Source organism: Salvia hispanica, chromosome 2, assembly GCF_029641045.1.
Source record: "Salvia hispanica isolate PSC_SH4W2 chromosome 2, Shi_PSC_v1, whole genome shotgun sequence".
In the NCBI taxonomy this organism is placed as follows: domain Eukaryota; kingdom Viridiplantae; phylum Streptophyta; class Magnoliopsida; order Lamiales; family Lamiaceae; genus Salvia; species Salvia hispanica.
The window spans coordinates 2,780,621-2,803,457 of NC_142693.1; the positions used below are offsets into that span (position 1 = coordinate 2,780,621).

General features: G+C 37.1%; 1 protein-coding gene and 1 pseudogene across 4 annotated transcripts; both read left to right on the plus strand.

Moving 5' to 3' along the window:
• Window positions 1–8,157: 8,157 nt before the first annotated feature.
• LOC125200548 (protein SMAX1-LIKE 8-like) lies at window positions 8,158–12,759 on the plus strand. 3 transcript variants are annotated; one of them, XM_089064746.1, is made up of 4 exons: window positions 8,158–9,846; window positions 10,648–10,840; window positions 10,975–11,164; window positions 11,303–12,759. In XM_089064746.1, the coding sequence occupies exons 1-4, from the start codon at window positions 8,366–8,368 to the stop codon at window positions 12,547–12,549; spliced, it is 3,111 nt and encodes a 1,036-aa protein (XP_088920872.1). In that variant the 5' UTR covers window positions 8,158–8,365; the 3' UTR covers window positions 12,550–12,759. The 3 variants fall into 3 exon arrangements, with proteins under 3 accessions (XP_088920872.1, XP_047954153.2, XP_047954152.2); XM_048098196.2 differs by having other exon boundaries at window positions 8,158–9,840; window positions 10,975–12,759; XM_048098195.2 differs by having other exon boundaries at window positions 8,161–9,846; window positions 10,975–12,759.
• Window positions 12,760–19,309: 6,550 nt separating this feature from the next.
• Window positions 19,310–21,559, plus strand: LOC125200597 (zinc finger CCCH domain-containing protein 29 pseudogene; annotated as a pseudogene). Its single transcript, XR_016135674.1, has 2 exons — window positions 19,310–19,468; window positions 19,609–21,559. The product of XR_016135674.1 is annotated as a zinc finger CCCH domain-containing protein 29 pseudogene (transcript).
• Window positions 21,560–22,837: the final 1,278 nt, after the last annotated feature.

A 22,837-nucleotide genomic window follows, 5' to 3' on the forward strand; every position in this document is an offset into this window, starting at 1 on the left:
TCAATCAAATCAGTCACACACTAGCTAGGCCGAAGTATTAATGTGCCTAATTCACAATTATCATCTTAAATTAAACATTGGGTTAAATAAGATATTGACATGTACTAATATTTTTTCTAACTTTGACCACTGCTAATGATATGATGATGTCTAATCATGATATAAGAGATGGAGCTGCAAGGGATTGACACTGGGAATTAGCATGTTCAACGGTATCTAACTTTATAGAGTTTTTTAAAAATAAAATTGAAGTATTTTTGGGTTGAAGAAATAACCCCAAAAATTGTTCTTTATTGCAATTTGAAAGAGCCTCCGATTTTTTATACTCAATAAAAAATATTCATAATAAAAAAGATTAACGAGCAACAAAATAATAGTACGAAAACAATTCAGAACTTAATCAACAACAAAAGAATAATAAAATCAATGTATAGACTAAGAGCACAGTCCAAATCTACTAGTGTAAAATCACAGTTATGAACGTACACAAAAAATAAAATAAAATAAAATAAGTTGCAGCACGAGTTCTAACATTATCCGCCATCCTCGTTTACCAAAAAATCTGATGATCACAAATAACAAAAATAATAAAACTTAAAACTCACAAATAGGAAACATAAAGACTATCTAATCTTGAATATTTTAATTTGTAAGTTGTAAAATTTTGAATTAATTACAATCAGAAAATCAATCAGAAAATCATCCTTTATTTATTTAAACCTAAGTTAAAATTATGAAATGGAAATTAGTGTTTTATATAGACCCACTACAAATTAATGAGAAAATATCATAAATTATGCCTTAAATTAACTTAATTGTAAGACCAATTCCCAATCACAGCAATTCAATGGAGAATATAGGAAACCCAATAAAGATATCACCAGATATGACAAAACACTTGGAAGATAAAAATAAATCATAGAAAATGAAAAAAAGTCAAATCCCATCAAACTTTATGTGAAAAGCTTGAATATAATTGAGTAGTGGTGGGATGAGTTTTCAAGAGCAAAAGTTGAAAGCATTGTTGAATATATTCTAGTGGAATTGCAATGCATCATAAACAGCAAGTCAGAAATATATTATTTTGGTCCCCCAACAAGCACTCCAAAATTATTTGGTTTATCAAAAATCTAATGTTCTTTATATGGCTAGCAACACTTTGCCACTCCCCATATGCCATGATTACCTTACCATTTTTGCACCATAAAGCACCCACAATCCACAGAAGCTTTTATACGATAAATTACAGTTTAATTGGTAAGGTAATTATATTTCAATTAGGTAAGCTCATTGTATTTCAATCAATAAATCGAAAGTTTGAATTATCGCAGTTTAATTGGTAAGATAATTGTATTTCAGTCAATAAATCGAAAGTTTTTAAGTTATCAATATAGCAAAAAGCAGTTGTTGAACCAACTGAGACGAGTTGACAAGAGAGGAAACGATTCACCTACTCTATCAAGTTTTGTTTTAAGACTTTCATTGTCATCGTCTGAACCATGTCATCTTCTACTGTTGTTAGACCAGACGATGAGCCCAGATTCTTTGTTGTTCACTTTCTTGTTTTTTGCTATACTGTTTATTTGTTTTATTGGTTGCGTTTGTTCGTGAGTTTCGCGTTTAGAGCAGTAGAAGAATCCGAGTCCAAAGAGTGAGAGACTCTAAGGTAGGTATTGTTGGTCTTTAGGTTTGCATTGGTCTTAGCTTTGATTGACCTTAATTGTCATCCGTCCGCGAATAAGAGTTCCGTTTTTTCATTTTAGTGCGTCCGCGAATAATCATAAATGGTAATAGGGTCTCACCTTGCACTAACTCATTTCACTTACATTTCATTTAAAACTAATATATACAAGTGAGACCTCTATTCCACTAATTTTTTTCCACCCACTTTTCTTAACATTTCTTAAAACACATGTCACCCATAAATGAGACTCTTAATGGCGGACGGAGGAAGTATTTTGGTATCTAAAATTGAAAAAATAAGAGTAAAATTATAAGGGGTAACCAAGAATCCTTAGTGGAGTAGATGGATTCATTGCGATTTTCTTGTAGACTTGACCTATTAATTACGTATTATTAGTCATATTTTGGTTTTTAACAAAACAAACTTCTTATTTATTGGCTCGTACTGCAAGCATAATTTAAATTAGTTCAAATAAACCATTAACTTAAATTAAAAATGAAAAGGAAATTGCAAAAATAAAATGCTATGACAGCATACAATTCTTAAAAATAAAAAAAGTTGATGCATCACTCTAGAAACTATTGATTATTGAATAAAAGATGCTACCGTATATAAGTATTTTTGACTTTGGTTCTACAAAAGATATCTCAACCTTACATATTATCTTTTGAAAAATAGCCCAATATTAAATTATTCCTACTTTCCAACTTTTGGCATATCGAATATTTTTTTCCCTACTAAATAAAAAATCTTATGATGATTCCATAAAGAAACTATTAGTTGGCTAAAAGAGGAAAACGATTTATCTTGGCACTATTTATTGGATACTATGATGAAAATAAGATGAGTCACGATTTAAATGAATGCTCGGCAACATATTCATGATGTAAAATGATTTTTTTGAGGAATTATAAATTGTATTGTCAATTCAGGTTTCTTCGGGCATCCTCAACATAACCGTTTTTGCAGCGTGCGACGAGGTATATATGTTCTCAGTGGCGGAGCCAGAATTTTATAAGTGGGGGGCCCAAATTACTATTAAATATTTTGAGTGATTCAGTGCTAACAGCGCGGAAATAGCTTAGACATGAGCAATATAAAAAGGCGCGGTTAAAAAAATAAATGATGAGAAAATTAATTAGAGAATAGATTTTTTAAGCATAACATCAATTTAACTAATATTCCATGGTATAATTTCATATATTTATTAGATGAAAGACTTATTTTCTATTTTGATTTTCTTATAATAAAGAACATCACAAAGTTATCTTCTATTTAGATATATTTACATATTTAAAATTGATTTTATTTCTATAATTCAATTATTAAATCATTCTTTATGACTATAAATTAAAATGATTTTCACAAAATTACTAGTGAAAAAAATCCATACAAGTTAAGAATGTGAGAATCCATAAAATATAAATGAATATACGAATACCAATAAAAATTACTCCTACTATTTTGAGAAAATAAAGAATAGCCACAATTGAACTACAATCATAGCTTTAAAATCATTTTTTCTATAAATATAGTATTATACTAAGAGCATATTTTTACATTTGAAGAGCTAAATATTTTTTAATGATAAGTTAAATTATTTATACAAAACTAATAATATTATTATAAATCTAATAAAAAAAATGAATACAGTACAGATGAAACATATCAAAAAAATATTGGATGCTCCTCGAAGATCAATCTCAGCACATCGTGGAAAGAAGACTGGAATCCAGTCCAACTGCGCTAACATTACACATGTTTAATGATGCCTACATATATTATATATAGTAAATACATAAATGGCTTAGGGGCCCAAGGGCCCCCTGGTCCCACAGTGGCGATAGTAAATACATAAATGGCTTAGGGGCCCAAGGGCCCCCTGGTCCCACCGTGGCTCCGCCACTGTATGTTCTGCTTGGTGCGGCGGCCGAACATTCGACCGCTCCTGCAGTTATTGATGCGGCAAAGCCTAAGCCATTTTGCTTTTTCTTTTAAGATTTATTTTTAAAAAAATTATACAATTATATAATTTATTAAGTTCAAATATTTATTTTTAAAAATTTTAATCATGTATTTTTGTTAATGAAAACGTTTTTTCTTTATTATTTGTAAATGCATTTAATTGATTTTTCTTTCAATCATTCATAATTTACAAAATAAAGTTGTAGTCGGATTGTTGGGGTTTGTGGCTGTGGATATGAGAAGATGATATCACATGTTAACACATTCGTCGTTTCCTAAAAATAGAAATTATTTCATTTTTAGTCCTAAAATGAGAAACTCACCATTTTATGAAATGGATCTCATAATTCACTAACACAGTTACACTATTTTTTCTCTTCATTTCTCTTGCTTATCAATTTTTTCTATTCAGCTCTCTTACTTTTATCAAATTTGTATTAAAAGCCGTGTCATTTCTAAAATTTCTATTTTCACAAAACGGAGAGACTAGTATATTTATGAGCGAAATTTTGGTATAAAGTTGTGGATGACCGTATAGAGGTTTTAGTGTCTCTTGTTAATATGCTTATTAATCATATTTTACTGTAATAATTTAACAATAACCCAATAAATATAAGCATTAGTTAATTATCATAATCAATTACCAAACTTAAGAACTTAACACCTACTAACACAAACTCCACATTTTGAGGTAACTTTCACCAAATTATCACCTTTGGTAAAAAAAAATGTGAAAATATTAAAGAGTTTGAAATAGCAGTACAATTGAATAGGGAGTATTTTGAAGTCTAGTAGGTATTATTGTTGATTACAAAATAAAGTTATTGGAAATTATTTGACAGTATGCCCCCACAATATTTGAACTAACAGGCTAGGAGATCCTACACCAGATCCTAGAAACAGCAACTTCACTTTCTAAAATTAAATGCTTTACTAACTTTCCAATTTCCACCTGTAATGCCAAGTGGGCTATCTACACCAAATAATTCACACACATAATATATACACGTATATACTCCATTAATTTGATTGTTCATGATTGACAAAAGATTAAATTGGTCCGAAATTAATTGAGATTAATTTTGTCAAGGGAGGAAGGTCAATACTCATAAGATAAAATTGATCGTACGATTTTGAGATTAATATGAGTCCCATAAGTCTAATCAAACAATATTTGTAAATTAAATCTTCTTTAATTTATTAAATTGAACACCACCGTATATAAAAGCATGAGTTATACTATCAATTACATAAATGAGATTTTATAAGCAAATGAGTTTATATTAAAATAGAAACAAACTTTAAATATTTAAAAAAAAATTATGCATATAAAACACAAATTACACATAGACTTTTTAAGGGTGTGTTTAGTACCATGAATTTGGAGGCTTAGATTTGGAATTACAAATCTTTGATTCTAAATTCATAATTTGGTTGTATAAGGGTAGCACAATTTCAATGATCAAATTTAATTGGGAATTTTGGGCCGACGTACCTAGTCTTGTCCCGTCTAGGGGTGGGTCGATACGATATATCGTATCGAAAACGTTGTATTGTGTTTCGTATCGAAAATATCGATATGAAAGAATTTCATATCGTTATCGTATCGAAAGATTCGATATATCGAACTTTCGATATAAAAAAATTTCATATCGTTATCGTATCGATATTTCGATATATCGTACCGAAATTCGATATATCGTTAAATATCGATATATATTGAAAATTTCGATACATATCGATATATATCGAAAATAAAATATCGATATATATCGAAAATATCGATATATCGAAAATTTTCGATATATATCGTATTTTCGATATAAAACGATATATCGCGATATAAGGAAATTCATATCGTTATCGTATCGAAAACTTACGATACGATACGACGATATATCGAAAATTTGATAATTTTTCGATATTTTTCAATACGATACGAGCGATATATCATTTTTTCGATATTTTTCCCAAGCCCTACTCCCGCCCTCATGGAACGATGGTAGAATCAGTCGATAACCCAATGACAACTGGATCCGACATTATACGCGTGTTAGTATATATGTGTGTGCATGTGGAACTGTGATACTATTGGGTCCCTTCCCTTGGATTTGGTCGAAACGAGATTCATTGGCTCAATATATACTTTTAATTAACACATATATAAATTTGTTTAAAAAAGAAATATTATTCCACGTTGATCAAATATTGTTATAATTATTCACTAGTAACAAAAGATTTTATTTTTTTGTAGTAAGAAGAAAAGAATCTTCGCCCCCAAAGATCTCCCACTTCCAGATTCTTCTGTAGAGAGGGACCACCACCTTTGCCCCTTTGATTATTGAGAGGCTATACACATTCGATAATGATTTTTGTTGACACACACTATTTATATCTTAATTTTTTTCTTTTAATTTTAATCTCCAACGCATTTCACATTTTATTGATATTTAATGAGTCAAATTTGGTGGCATCTCTAAATTGACGGTCAGAAACCGATAGTTTCCTAATCGAAATCGAAACTATTGGTTCATGGTTCATGGTTCAAAATTGAAACGATATATTCTTTTCATAAACCATTCATTAATAATTGACCCATACAATTTTCTCCCTCATTTATTACTTATTCATGACATCCTTTCTATTATTAAGAGGTCTTACTAATTACTCCACATTCTTTCTTATTTGATGGAGTATAATTTACAATTATGTATAGTTATATGGAGTATTAATTAAATTAATGTGCAAAGTCACTCATAAAGTTGTAGGTTAATATTCGCCTTTAATGGAATTTGTTAAAAGGATTTAAAAGAAATTAAGAAAAATGGTAGAATATCAAGATTAAATCAGAAGGTATTTATAAATTTTTAAAATAGCCAACTGACCCTAAACCCTAAACCCTAAACTCGTTCAACAGTGATACAAAATAAAAATATTAAAAAAAAAAAACCTCAAAATTACTTTTATAAAAAAAAGCGGCCAATAATCAGACGCCACGCGATTGGTCTAAAAGAGCGAATGCTCTTCACACACACACACACGCATGCGAGACAAGGGACGAAATGACCCGCATCGCGAGCCAGCTCACGTATGTCACGTTGCGGGTTCCCCAAGTGGCGATGCGCTCCAATAGAATCGGAAAAAAAATATCTTGGGTAGTGAAAAAAGGGGATGAAAACGTTGGGTGGTGGAAGAGAACAAGGGAGGTGAAAACAAAGGAGCACATCAAATCATACAACTTTTGGGGTTTGATTCTCTCTCTTGATTTATTAATGAAGAGGTCCACCATGAATGGGACTGAACTTCCATGCTTTCATATTCGGAGGCGATGATGTGTGGTGGTGGTTGTGGTGCCTTTCCTTCAATTCGCTTGTCACATTCCACCTTTACAAATTTACATATTGTGGTGCATTTCCTTCACCTGTCACATTCCACCTTTTTATCTTTTTTCCCTTATATTCCAATTTAGCTAGAGAACCCCATATTTGTTGGGTCTCATCCCATTATATATATGTTATTTTATTTTTTATTTTTTTTTTATTTCGTGTGACTTTTTGTTGACATGAATTCATTGAGAAGGACCCAAGGAGAATTATAATAAGCAAATAGCAATAGTATTGATTAGGAGTATGTGGGATTAGACTACTCCATTACTCTTTCTTTCTAGTTTTAAGGAAAATACTAATTGATTGGAGTGTTACTAGTGGAAATAATTAAAATCCATAGAGAAAAATTTACTTAAAAAAAGATAGAGACTAATTTTGATGGACAGCTCAAAAATAAAAAAAATAAAATTATTTTTCATGGATGGATCTAGACACAAAATTTTATGAGCATTGAGTTAGGAGGAACGGATATAAGGGAAAATGATGTTTTTATTTTAAAAAATAAGTCACTTTGAATGATGTTCGCTTTGTGTGCTTACAAATGTCGATTTATGGGGATACTGATTCAAGATGATACAAATTTAAAATTACGAAAACTTCTACCACAAATAAGTTATCGTATGTTTCTAATGAGGGTGAGATTGTTCACTCTACATAGTTATGATTTTCAATAATTAGAGACGGCTTTGAATATGGAGCAAGTTAACTTTACAAAAAGCTTTTTTTTCCTAGTTAAATGTCTGGAATTTTTATTGCTAAGTGTGAAATTGTCCACTTTATCTAGTACTCCTTACCAATTAATTTCAATCGCAAGAGATACCGATTTAAAGATATACATTAGTAAATTTAAAAGTACCAAAGCTTTTTTTAGAGAAACCGATTCAAAGATATACAGTAATAAATTTTGAAGTACCAATGCTTTTTTCCCGATTGTAAAATGATGTTATATTTCATCCTTATTTAAAATTTACAATACAATAATTAAAGATGACAAAATACATTGCAAAATGTATACTCAACATCTATTTGATGACCCCACAATCACCATACACTAAAACTCCAAGTCTCCTCACCACCAACACCAACAGTCACACACACTACTTCCTTCCTTCTCCACACCCCATTAAATAATTCAAAAGCCTAAATCCCCAAAAAAGCCCCTTCTCAACTCCTCATGCCTTAAAATTCCATTTTATTTATTACTCCCTCCGTCCCCAAATAATTCGTCCTACATAATTTGTTTCATTTCACTTTTTCCATTTTGGTAGTGAATTCATATTCCACTAACTCATTCCTACTCATATTTTATTATAAAACTGTATATAAAAGTATGACTCACATTCCACAAACTTTTTCAATTCACTTTTCATTACATTTCTTAAAACCCGTGCACGGTCAAAGTGGGACGAATTATCCGGGACGGAGGGACTACTCGTTAAAACACACCTCTCCATATATATATCGACAGCAACACTCCCTCAGTATTATAATAATATTCCATTTATTTAATAAATATTACTTCTTCCATTATTTTATTCGCTCTTTTTTCTTCTCAGAAGCAAACAAACAAACACTTCCCATGCCGACGCCCGTCGCCGCCGCCCGCCAATGCCTCACGCAGGAATCGGCGGCCGTCCTCGACGAGGCCGTGGCCGTCGCGCGCCGCCGCGGCCACGCTCAGACGACCTCTCTCCACATGGTCTCCTCGCTCCTGTCGCTCCCGAATTCGTCCCTCCGCGAGGCCTGCGGAAGGACTCGGAGCAATGCCTACTCTACCAGAGTTCAATTCAAGGCGCTGGAGCTCTCGCTGAGCGTGTCGCTGGATCGATTGCAGGCGGGGAAGGGCGAGGAGCGGGAGCCGCCGGTGGCGAACTCGCTCATGGCGGCGATCAAGCGGTCGCAGGCGAATCAGCGGCGGCAGCCGGAGAATTTCAGCTTCTACCAGCAGCAGCAGCAGCAGTACTCGTCGTTCTCGTCGGTTCCGGTGGTGAAGGTGGAGCTGCGGAATCTGATCGTTTCGATTTTAGACGATCCGCTTGTGAGCAGAGTGTTCGGAGAGGCGGGATTCAGGAGCTGCGACATCAAATTGGCGACGCTGCGGCCGGGGATTGGGGGTTTTCACTCGTCGCAGGTGTATGGTTGTACCTCGAGGTACAAGCGGCCTGGTGCGCCTGTGTTTTTGTGCAATTTGAATGGGGAGGGCGATTTGGGGAATTTGAATGGGGGGAGGGGTTTTAGCTTTCCGTTTATGGGGTGTTTCGCGGGGGACGACAGCTGTAGGAGGATAGGTGAGGTTATGGCGAGGGACAGGAAGAGATGCCCGCTTTTGTTGGGGATTTCTGCAGGAGATGCTCTGGCAGCTTTTTTGGAAACCGTGCGAGGCGGAAGCGGCGGCGCGTTGCCGGAGGGGATGAGTGGGCTGCGCGTGGAGCGCGTGAGGGATGAGATTTCGAGGTATTTGAGGTGTGATTGCGATGAGGAGGCGTTGGGGCTGAGGCTGAAGGAAGTGGAGAGGGTGGCGGAGGGCGGAGGGAGCGGCGGCGTGGTGGTGGATTTCGGCGATTTGGGGAATTTGGTGGGGGAGGGCGTGGGTGCGGAGAGGTTGAAGTTTGTGGTGGGGAATTTGGGGAAATTGGTGGTTGGTGGTGGTGGGAGGATTGGGAAGGTGTGGCTGATTGGAATGGCGGCGACGTATGAGGTGTATTTCAAGATTTTGAACAGGTTTCCCTCCATTGAAGAGGATTGGGAGCTCGGTGTTTTGCCTATTACTTCCTTCAAGTTCGCCATGGGAGGCTCCTACCCTAGGTCCAGGTCACTTCCCTTTCTGCTTCTCAGTTTTAAATTTGATTTTAATACAAAAGGGTTGAGAATTATTTGAATTGATGTTAATTGTATTCAATTTGTGGATTTTAGTAGTTAATGCTGCAAAATTTTAGGCAGACTGCTAATGTGTTTAGCTATAAAGATAGAAGTGACAAGAAAGCTGGGAATCTAATTCAAATTCTTGGTGTCAATGGTGGAAAGAATAGTTTTTTAAACAAAAATTGTTCTCTCTTTGCAGTGGATTTGGGGTAGTGCTGATTGTTGGTAGAAAATTACTTGGTTATGGGTCGTTTCGTCTGAAACTTGGCCATTAAATGGCGTAGGAAGATGGGAATTCTAGTATTTAGTCTTCTTCTTACTTACTAACAATGATTAAGAAAGAAAAAATAGTGGAAAGTAGAATTTTCTTTGACGCAATTCCATCCTCGAAGAAAACTAATGGCATAGCGACAAGTATAGGACTACTGTTATGTTGAGTGGCACACATCTTTCAATTGCCAATCATTCTTTACTGTACTCCTCTTTGTTCAATTCATTTGAACCTATGCATCTAATCATAGTTCAAGAGATTCCCTTTTGAAGTCGAATACGAATATCGAATAATCAGAAGAAATGGAAGTAGGCTCAGAGTCTTGTAAGAGAGGTCTAGGGATCAAAGTCCACCGTTAAGAACAAGTTGATTAACTGGTGTGATGTTCCTTGAGTGTTTTAGCATCTTTATTTGCTAGAGTTTGCAGAATATGTCTAGAGATTGTCTGTATAAACAGGATGAGTGGCTTTTATGAACAGCTTGATGGAGTCTTTTGTTCCGTTGGGCGGGTTCTTCTCAATGCCACCAGAGACAAAGAGCCCCTTGAGCAACGGGTGCCAACATGTGGCCCGTTGCCAGCTATGCAACGACAAGTGCGAACAAGAAGTGGCCGCATTATCAAACAGTGCATCTCCACCTGCTGAGAACCATCAATCTAGTGGTTCCATAAAGGTATGTTGCTATGAAATACTACTACAATATTTGAAAAAACAAAAAACTTTCACTTAACCAATGATGTGAATCAATCCCCAAATATATGTAAGAAACTAGTCATAGCAACTTGATTTTTGATATTTCCAGTGCAGGGCACAGATGATAGAGTGTTACTGAACGCTAAAATCGAGGGGCTGCAGAAGAAATGGGACGCCATATGCCAGCAACACCACATGGGACGAGGTCACGCTCACCAGTCGAGCAATCAAGTCCCGCGTGTTCTTGGATTCCAAGTCAGGAGAGGGAATGAAGGTAGCGACAACGAGTCGTCAAACAGCCAAGGTAACAAGAATCAAGAATCGTCAACCCTTTCCACTCACCTACAAAAGAGCTCCTCTTTCAAAGAACTCACCTCAAAATCTGGTGAAATACCTCCAAAGTTCAAATCTCCACATCTTGATCCTTCAACTGCCAGCGCAGATGATGATCGTACCTCTCCATCTTCAGTTACCTCTGTCACTACTGATCTAGGGTTGGCCATAGCGGATGCATTCACCCCCACCATCTCAAACTGTCAATCTGATATAGTGAAAGATCCCAAGCTTCTCTACAGAGCTCTCCTTGAAAGAGTCAGTCATCAAGAAGAGGCAGTTAGATCCATAGTCGAAGCTCTAACGCGAGGAATCGGTCGTGGGAATGTCTGGATCAACATGAGGGGAGCTGATGGATTGAGCAAGAAGAAGCTGGGCCTGGCGATGGCGGAGGTAATGTACAGAAGCCGAGAAAGCCTTATCTACGTGGACTTGAGTTTCCAAGAAGAGATGAGTCAAGTAGATGCCTTGTTCAATGCCCAAATCAGTAACAAATATGAGCTAACAATGAGAGGTACTGTCGTGGATTACTTGGTCGAGAAGCTCAGCAAGAAGCCGGTTGTTGTCTTCCTCGACAATGTTGACAAAGCTGATCCCGTGGTCCAGAATACCCTGCTGCAGGCTGCCAAGACCGGCCGGTTCACGGACTGGTGCGGGCGAGAAGTGAGCGTCAGCAGCTGCGTGTTTCTCGGAGCCACGAGGCTGCTCTCGGAAGGAGACACGTGCGAAGACGAGGAAGATGTGGCGAGCGTGAGGGGAAGTGCGATGCAGATAGTGGTGAGATTCGATCTGAGCGATGATCCCACCGCGAATAAAAGGAAGTTGGTCGGGCAGGAAAGGAGTAGCATCATCACAAGCAACAGCAGCAGCAGCCACGAAACCGGGAAACGTGCACACAAGGCGTTGAAGTCCTACCTAGACTTGAACCTCCCAGCCGAAGGGAGTGAGATATGCAACACGATGGGATCAGAGTCCGAATCCAGCTCTGAGAACTCAAACTCGAACTCGTGGCTGGAGGAGCTCGACAGAGAAGTGGACGAAACAGTGGTGTTCAAGCAGTTCGATTTCTCCACACTCGAGAAGAAGGTGTTTGAAAGCATGGCGGGGTGCCTACGAGACGTGGTGGGGTGCGAATGCGCGGTCGAGATAGAGGGGAAGGCGATGCGGCAGATTGTGGGGGCTGCATACTTGTATGGGGGAAAGATAGTGGAGGATTGGATTGGGAGTGTTGTGAGGGAGGGATTTGTGGGAGCCATGGGGAAGTATAGCCTGAGTAGCCGGTCGATCGTTCGAGTCGACGTTGTCGGGGAGGAGCAGCGGCAAGGCCTGCTGCCGGCCAGAGTTGCAGTCAAGTAGATTTAGATTGTTGATGAAGTAGATGTGTATTTTGTAGTAGTTGAAGATGTGGATTTGCAGGTGATTAAGCAGTTGTGGTATTTTAGCTAGGTATATTATATAATTATATATAAATGTAGGAGTATGTGCTTGTGATCCATCCCTAGCTATTGCAGATGGATGTAATTTTATTGTAAGATGAAATATACTAGTAAGTAGATAAATGAGTAAGCGTCAAAAAAATAAACTTGTTACTACAAAGTTAGACAAATTTCTTAGCTTTCAAGTTCTGTCTAGCCCAAAAAATTCTGAATTGGGCCCAAAATATCAATTGATACAAAACCAATCAATGCAAGAGCATGGCCCAACCTAATGCAAAAAAAAATTGTACTACAACTTGGGATGAGATTTAGAAAATTTGAATTTTATAAATTATTAGTTTTTTATAAATAAGTTTGAACCCTAATAATTACTAGGTAATTGAAACTAAAAATATAACATATAACTCCGACATCGGTGTTAAGAGAAAACAAAAACTAGTATATAAGTCTCATGGGCCCCTCCTCTTATCACCAATTGGTTTTAGGATGGAACCCATGAATTTCCATGGTATCGAGCGATTCACCGACTGTGAGTCAAATTTAATTGATTCAGCAGTATATCTGGGACGAAACCGAAAAAACGACTGACCCAACAGTATATCTTGACTTAAAAATTTGGGCCAAGTGGTCCAAACCGATCGAAAAAAAATTGGACCGATTGTCCAATCGATTAGAAAAAAGTCCAACCCCTCCAAGGAAACTGAAACTAGTATATAAGTCTCATGGACCCCTCCTTCTATCACCAATTGGTTTTAGGATGGAACCTATGGATTTTTATCAATATTATTGGGTGAGAAATATTAAGATAAAACATTTTGAATACGATACTTATTTCAATAAAGTTAACATATACTCCCTTCGTCCCGCTTTAGCAGTCCCATTGACTTTTCTGCCCTCTTTCTGTAAAAATAAAAAATAGTTAAAGTGGTTAAATGGTAAAGTAAGAGAGACAATAATGTAGATAAGACTTTCATATTTTTTTAATTTTTTTATTAAAAATAAATCTGATCTGAAAATTGAAAATTTCCAAATTGAATTTAATGCTATCTACTTGTTAGGGATAGGTAATACTTTTGTAAGACAACATCACAATTATCACATGAGATTCTCTACATATATCATATTATTTGTTGGTCACAATAGGGCTGTTTCTTGCTGAACAGATAAGAATAACATTAGAAGATAGAAAGTATTTTAAAAATTCATAACGTGTGCCACTTAAAAATATTAAAAACGTGTGACAATATGAATATAGTGTGGAATGACGTGTAAGCGTGTGCAATCAATGAAAAATTATTGGGTATGTTCCCCAATTCAAACTCACATATAAGTTTACTAATTTTCTAATGCTTAGGTTTGTACTATATGTTTAAGCTTAGTTTAGGATTTATATTCATTTGAAATTTACTAATCAGCAATTGAATTTTCAGTATTTAAGATTAAAAAGAAAAGTAATTGTGTTCATTACACTCCCTCCGTCCCCGATTAGGAGTCACACTTTTCCATTTCGGTCTATCTTCAATTAAGAGCCACACTTCATTTTTACCATAAATAGTATGTAGCCCCACATTCCACTAACTAGTTTCACTCATATTTTATTATAAAACCAATAAAAAAATGGGTCCCACGTTGCACTAACTTTTTCAATCAACTTTTCTTTACATTTCTTAAAATCCGTGCCCAGTCAAAGTGTGACTTCTAATCGAGGACGGAGGGAGCATAATAAAAAGCGTATGGGCCATAAAATTCTTCCAACTTATAGTTGTGCTTCATTAATGTGTAATGCTACTTGAATTTAATAGATATTTATGAAATTCGAACTCATTATTACAAATTATATCAGTATACATGTCACTCTCCATAAATTGTGACTCGTTATATTATTTTTATGGACAATAGAAAATTTTAGTATATTAATCACCACGTATGCAATGGACATAAAATTAAACCTTACTTTGACTATTTCTTACCAATGTTTTATTAGCCAATGAAAATATTTTCTTTCATAAAATCCTATCTGGAAATAGAAATTAAACACTTGTGAATATGTGTAGTTGACTTGACACAAGCCCCACATAACATAAGTCCTCAATTTATGAAATGTTTCATGAATTTCGTCATTGTTTTACAAAAAAGAAACTCACATAATTTTACAACTATTCTTTGTCAATTATTGCTTTTATTATTCGGTTTTTCGTTAGACTTTCTAGCCAATTTTGCTTGACAAAATTTCGAAGTTTTTATGGCACTCATGCCCCAAACCATAAATTCGAATCGAAATTATACATATTTTTTTTATGTAGCATATCCCATTTAATTTTTGATTTAATTTATTTATTAACATCGTTATTTTAATTTCTATAATCACGAGATCGAGAAAATAACTAAAAATTTCAAAAAATAATATACTCCCTCAAATCCAAAGGTAATTGAGTCGTATTCCTTTTTAGGTTATCCCAAGTTAGTTGAGAGATTTTCTTTTTTGGCAAAAAAGTCTATCTTCTCTCGTAATTTACTGAATTTTCATTTCGATAACTTTACTCTCTTTTCATTTTAATGTTTACCATATAAATTTGTTAAATCATGTGCTCAAAAGAAATGTCTCAACTACCATGGGACGGAGAAAATGCTCAAAATTAAAAAATTATACTTTTAAAATCTAAATTCAAACATTAAACCATTGCAATAAAAGATTGCAAACTTTAGAAAAACCACCAACAACTTTTTCTCTAAATAAATACTGTATTAAAATTCAAATGTCGAAACAAGTATTACAAAACTCAAAATTGTGCAATGGACGGTGCCATGTGGCATCATTTCATTGGTTGTTGTAACACTCTTATAGTACTTATTATCAAACAATAAGTAAAAGAAAAGGAAAGAAGTTTTTATTTCTCAATTTCCAGCAATTTTGAAATAAGCAAAACATGTTAGAAAGCAACTTTACTTATTCGATTGTTTTAATAATCAAGAAAGAGGGTGTTAAAGATTAGTAACGCGATGCCCTTGGTTATAAAAATACAACATTAAAAATGACACATGTTTTAACAAAAAAATTGATAGGATGGAGTGGAGAATTAATCCATCATAAGTATATTGTTATTAATGATTAGAAAACATATCCTGAAGAGGGAAGTGAGTTTCTCCCCAATGTAATTATACACCAAATAGAGTAATAATTAAAGATACAACAAAGTTATATAAATAAAATTATATGATGCGTAGATGAATTCCATCATTTAAATTTCAAGCTAATGCAATACCACAACCACCTTGCAGTGGTCGTAAATTTTATTTAAGTGATGATTAATTTTGGATGTAAAAAGTTATTAAGACATTCTACTGTACATGTAATCAAATAAAAACTCTAAATATTGTACAAACTCAAAACTATGATCTGGACCACTGAAAAAATGTCAAGAAATCACAAAAAAGCATCAACAGGAAAATGTCAACAGAATTTCAACGATAGTCAATGATTGATGCTGTGCTGATATTGTGTTGATACTGTATTGACATTAAAATCTTAAAATTTGATATTATATTGAAACAGTGTTGAAGTTATATTGAGGTGTTTTGAATTTGTACAATATATAAGTTTGCATTTTATCACTACCCAGTCATTCTAATACTAATGCTAATTCAAGTAGTAATCAGATCAAAAAAAGAATATTACCAAAAAGGAGTTTAATTATAAATTTATCCAATTGCTATATTCCTATTTCTTTCCTAGTATTCCTTTATTCAGTGTTTGCGTGTTAATTCTTGAAGATGAGTTTCCATATCATAAGATTATTGTTTAAAATATGTTTTTGCCATTTTGAGAACTATGAGTTGAGATGTGCTTATAACTGATGGGAAAAGGAAGTCCAATAATAGAATAATTTTGAGAAATATAATTTGTGAATGTTTTAATACTATCAAACTATAAAATATAGCAACTATTAACTAACACTGTCTATCTTATCTTAAAAGTTCATATTACCAATTTCTTCGACAAGAAAACGTGTGGGAAAATGGGGCCTTTTTTCCAAGAAAACAACAGCACTTTGATTTCTAAATGGATAAGGCTAAATACCCCATTGGCCTACTTAGATTTTAGAGTTAAAAATTTTCTTTTAGGATATCTTTCTTATTATTTAATTGAGATATTGGTATCCATGAAATTTTTAAAAAGTTGGATTTTTTCCATAAATTTTAAAATTGACAAATGATATCACGAACTTTACCCCAGGTTTGTTTTCTTTCAACAAATGAAAAAATTCATGTTATTTTAATAGATTGAATAACAATTTTGGAGGGTGTGCTTCAAGAAAAACTATCTTCAAAGATTCAAAAACTTGAAGCTCTCAAAATTGTTGTCGAAATTACGAAAAAAAATCTGTATCATAATATTATTTGTGGGAATATTTTCATTCGCGTGAAAAAACAAACCCGAGATAAAGTTCGTGATATTATTTGCCAATTTTAAAGTTTGTGGGAAAAACCCAACTTTTTGAAAGTTTATGATATTAGATGCTTTAATTTTATAGACAATTAATAAATTAAACAACACGATATAAAAATAATTTCGTGCAGAAAAAGTCTTTCGCTTAAAATAAAATAGAGAGGGCATAATTCTTATAAAAGTGCATTTCATGTTTTTTCAAGAAGATGAAAAATAATTCTGCATTTAATCATGTGATCATAGTCACTCAAATGTTCAGTACATTTATCAAAGAAAAAATGTCTTATAAACTAAATTATGTAATATTATCATGAATACATATGATGTTTGGACTAAACTATTACAAAATTTATATAAATTTCATATCGCTTACTCGTTGCAAGTACAATATTACATAAATTCTATATAATTCTTAATCAGTTATCTGTTTACGATAAATATTCTTATCGGATGGGATGATGAATAATGTCAGTATGTGTGATATCCATTTATTTTTATTCGTTATTTTAATTTTATAATAGTTTTTAATAGAAGATTGCTTTTACCTATGTTGATTTTAATTGCTTTAGGGTTAGATCACTTTTGTTCTATTTCATTTTTATAGAAATAGGCCCGTAAAGATTTGGGTAGGTATGGCTCACATAATTCAAACAAGATAGCAAATCTTACCAATTTTAAAAGAAATAAATATGTTCTATTTCTTATGAATAGTATGGATTTATCATCAATTGTCGGGCTTCAATGAATTGTTTCTTGTAAAGCAAACAATGGAAATGAACAGATTTGACCTCATTTCTTGGCAGTTTTTGGCATTTCTTGTAAAGTGATTGTCGTTGGTATTGTATAGAACTGATTTCATTCGCAAATGTTTTTTTTTTTATAAAAAACAATATAAGATAGTTGATCGAATTGTTTCTCGTAAAGCAAACAATGGAAATGAACAGATTTGATCTCATTTCTTGGCAGTTTTTGGCATATCTTGTAAAGTGATTGTCGTTGATATTGTATAGAACTGATTTCATTCGCAAACGTTTTTTTTTAATTAAAAAACAATATAAGGTAATTGATCATTGAATATATAAATGCATAAAGCATTCATGTATGTATATATTCTTTAAATTTTCAATCTTTAGATTTCTATAATGTATTTTTTCCAATGACCTTAAAAAGTGCATACACAATTTAAAAGAACTAATTATAAAGTTAATTGATTAATCATACTTCAATCTCTATGTATTGCTCGAGGATACTTCAAATCTGAAATCAACATCTTATTTTTATATTTTACAGCTATTTTAATGCCCATAAACGCACAAAGACAGATTTTTACACACAATTAGGCTTCTAGATAAAGTTGTATACTAATAAAAAACAATAAAAAATTAACAACAATGATTAAAAAAGAGAGCGTGCAGGCAACGCGCCACAGCAGGAAATTTCAAAGCAGGTGGACCCCACACGTGAACGGGAAAAAACGCGCGCTCACGTGGGCCCCCCTCCGCTCTCCTTCATTTGCATCTGCATTTGCATTTCACCTGAATCTGCATTTGCATTTTGAACTGGTGAACCAGTAAGACACACAAGCAGTGTGAGAGTGTGGACTTTTGACCCCTTCCTTTGAAGTTTGACTTTTTGACCAATTTTGGAAAAATATTTCCATATTTCTTTAATTATACTCCCTCCGTCCCCGATTAAGAGTCACACTTGTCCATTTCAGATCGTCCTCAGTTAACAGTCGCACTTCATTTTTATCACAAATAGTAAGTAGGTCCCACATTCCCCTAACTCAATTCACTCACATTTTATCACTCCCTTCATCCGCCATTAGGAGTCTCATTCATGGGCGGCACGGATTTTAAGAAATGTTAAGAAAAGTGAGTGGGAAAAAGTTAGTGGAATAGCAGTCCCACTTGTATATATTAGTTTTAAATGAAATGTGAGTGGAATGAGTTAGTGGAAGGTGAGACCCTATTACCATTTATGGTAAAAGTGATCCGGACTCTTATTCGTGGACGGATTAAAATGGAAAAACGGGACTCTTATTCGCGGACGAAGGGTATAAAACTAATATAAAAAAATGGATCACATATTCCACTAATTTTTTTAACCAACTTTTTTTACCTTTCTTAAAATTTATATCCGATCAAAGTGTGACTCTTAATCGGTGACGGAGAGAGGTATTCACACACTCCCTCCCAAGAAAAGAGATGATTGCAGCAAGAAGAAAAGTCACACTTTCCTCCTCCTTTCCTTCCTTCTTGCTCAGTCACCATGTGTGAATTCTTCTTCCCTATATATATTCACATAATCTCACTCCAAAGTCTTCATCCTTCAACTCAATAATTCCTTCAATTTTCCCTTTAAAGACTTATCCTTTCACTTCTCAATCAAGGTATGCTTCTTTTCTTCTGCAAGACTCAATTTTTTTCCTAGATTTTTCACTCAGAAATAGTATAAAAATCATTATTTCCTGTTATTAATGTTTCAATTATAGATAATCATTCTAATTTCCCTATTTTTCTCTCAATTTAGGGTTTATTGATGTGCGGTGGTTCGAAGAGTAATCTCTACCCCTTCGATATGGCGACGGATTCAGGATTTGGAAGTGAAATTCAGCAAAAAAGTAGCTCAATACTGCTTGAATTGGCGGCCATGGATGATTTGGCTGGTTTGATTTGTGAAATTGAGGAAAAAAGTGTTGATGTAAACGAGAGCAGGTTTTGGTATGGGAGAAGCTTCGGCTCGAAGAAGATGGGGTTTGAGGAGAGAACTCCGATCATGATTGCTTCACTCTATGGAAGCACAGAGATTCTCAGCTATCTAATTGAGAATTGCAAAGTCGATGTCAACAAAGCGTGTGGCTCTGATGGCGCCACCGCGCTCCACTGCGCCGCCGCGGGCGGCGCCTGGTCCTCCGTCGAGATCGTGGAGCTCCTGATCGCCGCCTCCGCTGACATCAACGCCGTTGATGCGAAGGGGAGAAGAGCCGGCGAATTGATCGCGCCGTGTGTGAAATCGTCGATCGGATCGAGGAGGAGGCGGCTTGAGATGCTGCTGAACGGATCCGCCGCGGAGGAGGAGCGGATCTGCGAGGAGGCGCCGGAGAAGAAGGAGTATCCGATCGATTTGCCGTTGCCGGATATAAACAACGGCGTCTACGGCAGCGATGAATTCAGGATGTATAGTTTCAAGGTGAAGCCGTGCTCGAGGGCTTACTCGCACGACTGGACCGAGTGCCCCTTCGTCCACCCGGGCGAGAACGCGCGCCGCCGCGACCCGAGGAAGCACGCGTACACGTGCGTGCCGTGCCCCGACTTCAAGAAGGGCGCGTGCGGGAAGGGCGACGCGTGCGAGTACGCGCACGGGGTGTTCGAGTCGTGGCTGCACCCCGCGCAGTACCGGACCCGCCTCTGCAAGGACGAGACCGGCTGCGCGAGGAAGGTCTGCTTCTTCGCGCACCGCGCGGACGAGCTCCGCCCGCTGTACGCGTCGACGGGCTCGGCCATGCCCTCGCCGAAGTCCTTCTCCGCCGCGGCGTCGTTGGATGTGGCGGCGGCGGCGGCGATCAGCCCGCTCTCGCTCGGGTCGGCGGCGCTGACGCCGCCGTCGTCCCCGATGTGGCAGAGCAAGGGGAGCCTCACGGCTCCCCTCGCCCTGCAGCTCCCCAGCAGCCGGCTCAGAACATCGTCGGCTGCTGGGGACTTGAACCCTACGAATCTGGATGATCTATTCCAGATTCACTTGCAAGGAATGTCGCCGTCGCTGTCGTCGTCGCCGAAAATCAACGGCTTCGGCCACCTGCGCGCGAGCTACCCTTCGAACAACGCGGGAGCCGCCGCGTACGGGTTCGAGTCGGCGGCCGCGGCCGTGATGAACTCGAGGTCGAGCGCGTTCTCGAAGCGGAGCCAGAGCTTCGGGTTCCGCCACTCGAACTCGAGCGGACTGGCGATGGCACCGCCTCCGTCGAAGCTCTCGAACTGGGGGTCGGGCGATGGGAATGTGGACTGGGGGTTCAACGGCGACGACGCGAGCAAGCTGAGGAAGTCGGCTTCTTTCGGGATTCGCAGCGCGGGATCAGCGAATCCAAGCCTGGAGGAGCCGGAGTGGGTGAACGCGCTCGTGCGGGATGTTCCTCAGCGGCGCGGTGGACTCGAGCCGATGTCCCATTGGATTGATCAGATGTATGTGGAGCAGGAGCAGATGGTGGCTTGAGCCTTGAGTTGTGTGTGTGAGTGAGATTCAAGTGATATTCTTTGGGGAATCTTATTATTGTTAGATTGTGTAGAGTGAAAGGTATAACATAACATCACAATATGTAATATCTTGATTATATGTTGATCAAGATTTAGTTGGAAAGGATTAGGATTGAGATATATCTGTATTTTTTCATTTATTCCACACAAGTGTTCTTCACTTGTCTTATGTAATTTCTTGATATCCATGAGATAATTAAGGAAAGGAAACCAAGAAATTTCATTTCTAATGTATCTAGTTACTATTTTTTTATGTTCCTCTCTCTAATGAGAGATTTAGAAAATGAAATTCATGGGATTAGATATAGTCAAGAAGGATGTCTAAATAAATGAATGGTCGAAAAATAATAAAAATTAACTTTAACTATATGTTATAGGGATGGAATTGCTGCATCGTGGAGTCAGCGACAACTCTAAATGCCGAGTTTTTCTGCTCTTAGAGCATTCCCAATGGAGGTGGCGAATTCTCGGCGATAAATCGCCGGTTATCGCCGAATTATCGCCGGCCATTGTGGCGAAGTCGGCGATAATTCGGCGATAATGTTGCCGTTGCTTCGCCGAGTGGCGTTCTAACGCCGGATTATCGCCGAGCGATCGCCGGCCACTGTGGCGACGCTCGGCGATAATCGGCGATAATTAAAATTTTTTTTTTTTTTTTTTTGAACCCAACGGCTATTTTACATTCCACCCCTATAAATATTTCCTCCACTTCCTCCATTCATCACCCACAATCTTCATTCTCTCCATTTTCAATCTCTTCTCCCAATCTTCAATTTTCATCAAAATTATGAGCTTTTGGAAGAAAAGTTCCCGATCGGGTAAGGATAAGGGTAAGGGGAAAGAGTCGAGTTCACAAATTCCCAACACGGATGAAGCAAACGAGCAGTGGATGCAGTCGTTGTTGGCGATGGGTTCTCCTCCCGGCCAACTTCCATACGGGGGTCCGTCTCCTTTGCAGACTCCTCCGGCGCGGAGACTTTCTCCGTACTTCAACTCTGCCGGCAGAATGCCCTTTCCAGCCGACGATGTGTATCGGCCCCAGTTCGACACCCCCGGATCAACCCCAGGCGACCAAGAATCTCAGGCCGCGACACTGAGCGCGGAGGACTTCGAGGTGGAAGAAACGCCCACCGAGCCGCCTTCTAGGAGCGGGAGGGGGAAGGCGCCGGCGTCGTCGGCTGCGACTGATACGGGTTCCGATGAGAGGCCGAAGCGGGTAAGGACTACTTACACTCTGCAAGAGTCCGAGCTGATAGCCGACTGCTGGGCGGACACGTCACAGGACGCGGAGCGCAGCAACTACCAGACTGAGATCATATTCTGGGAGCGGATTGCCGCGAAGTACAGGAGCCACAAGACTGCCTCAATGAAGGACCATGGCAGCGAGGCGATCCGTCGGCATTGGGAGCGCCTCATGAGGGACTGCGGGCACTTCAACGGTATTTATTCTAACTTGATGACTCACATGACGAGTGGCCAGAACGAGCACATGGTCCGAGATGAGGCCA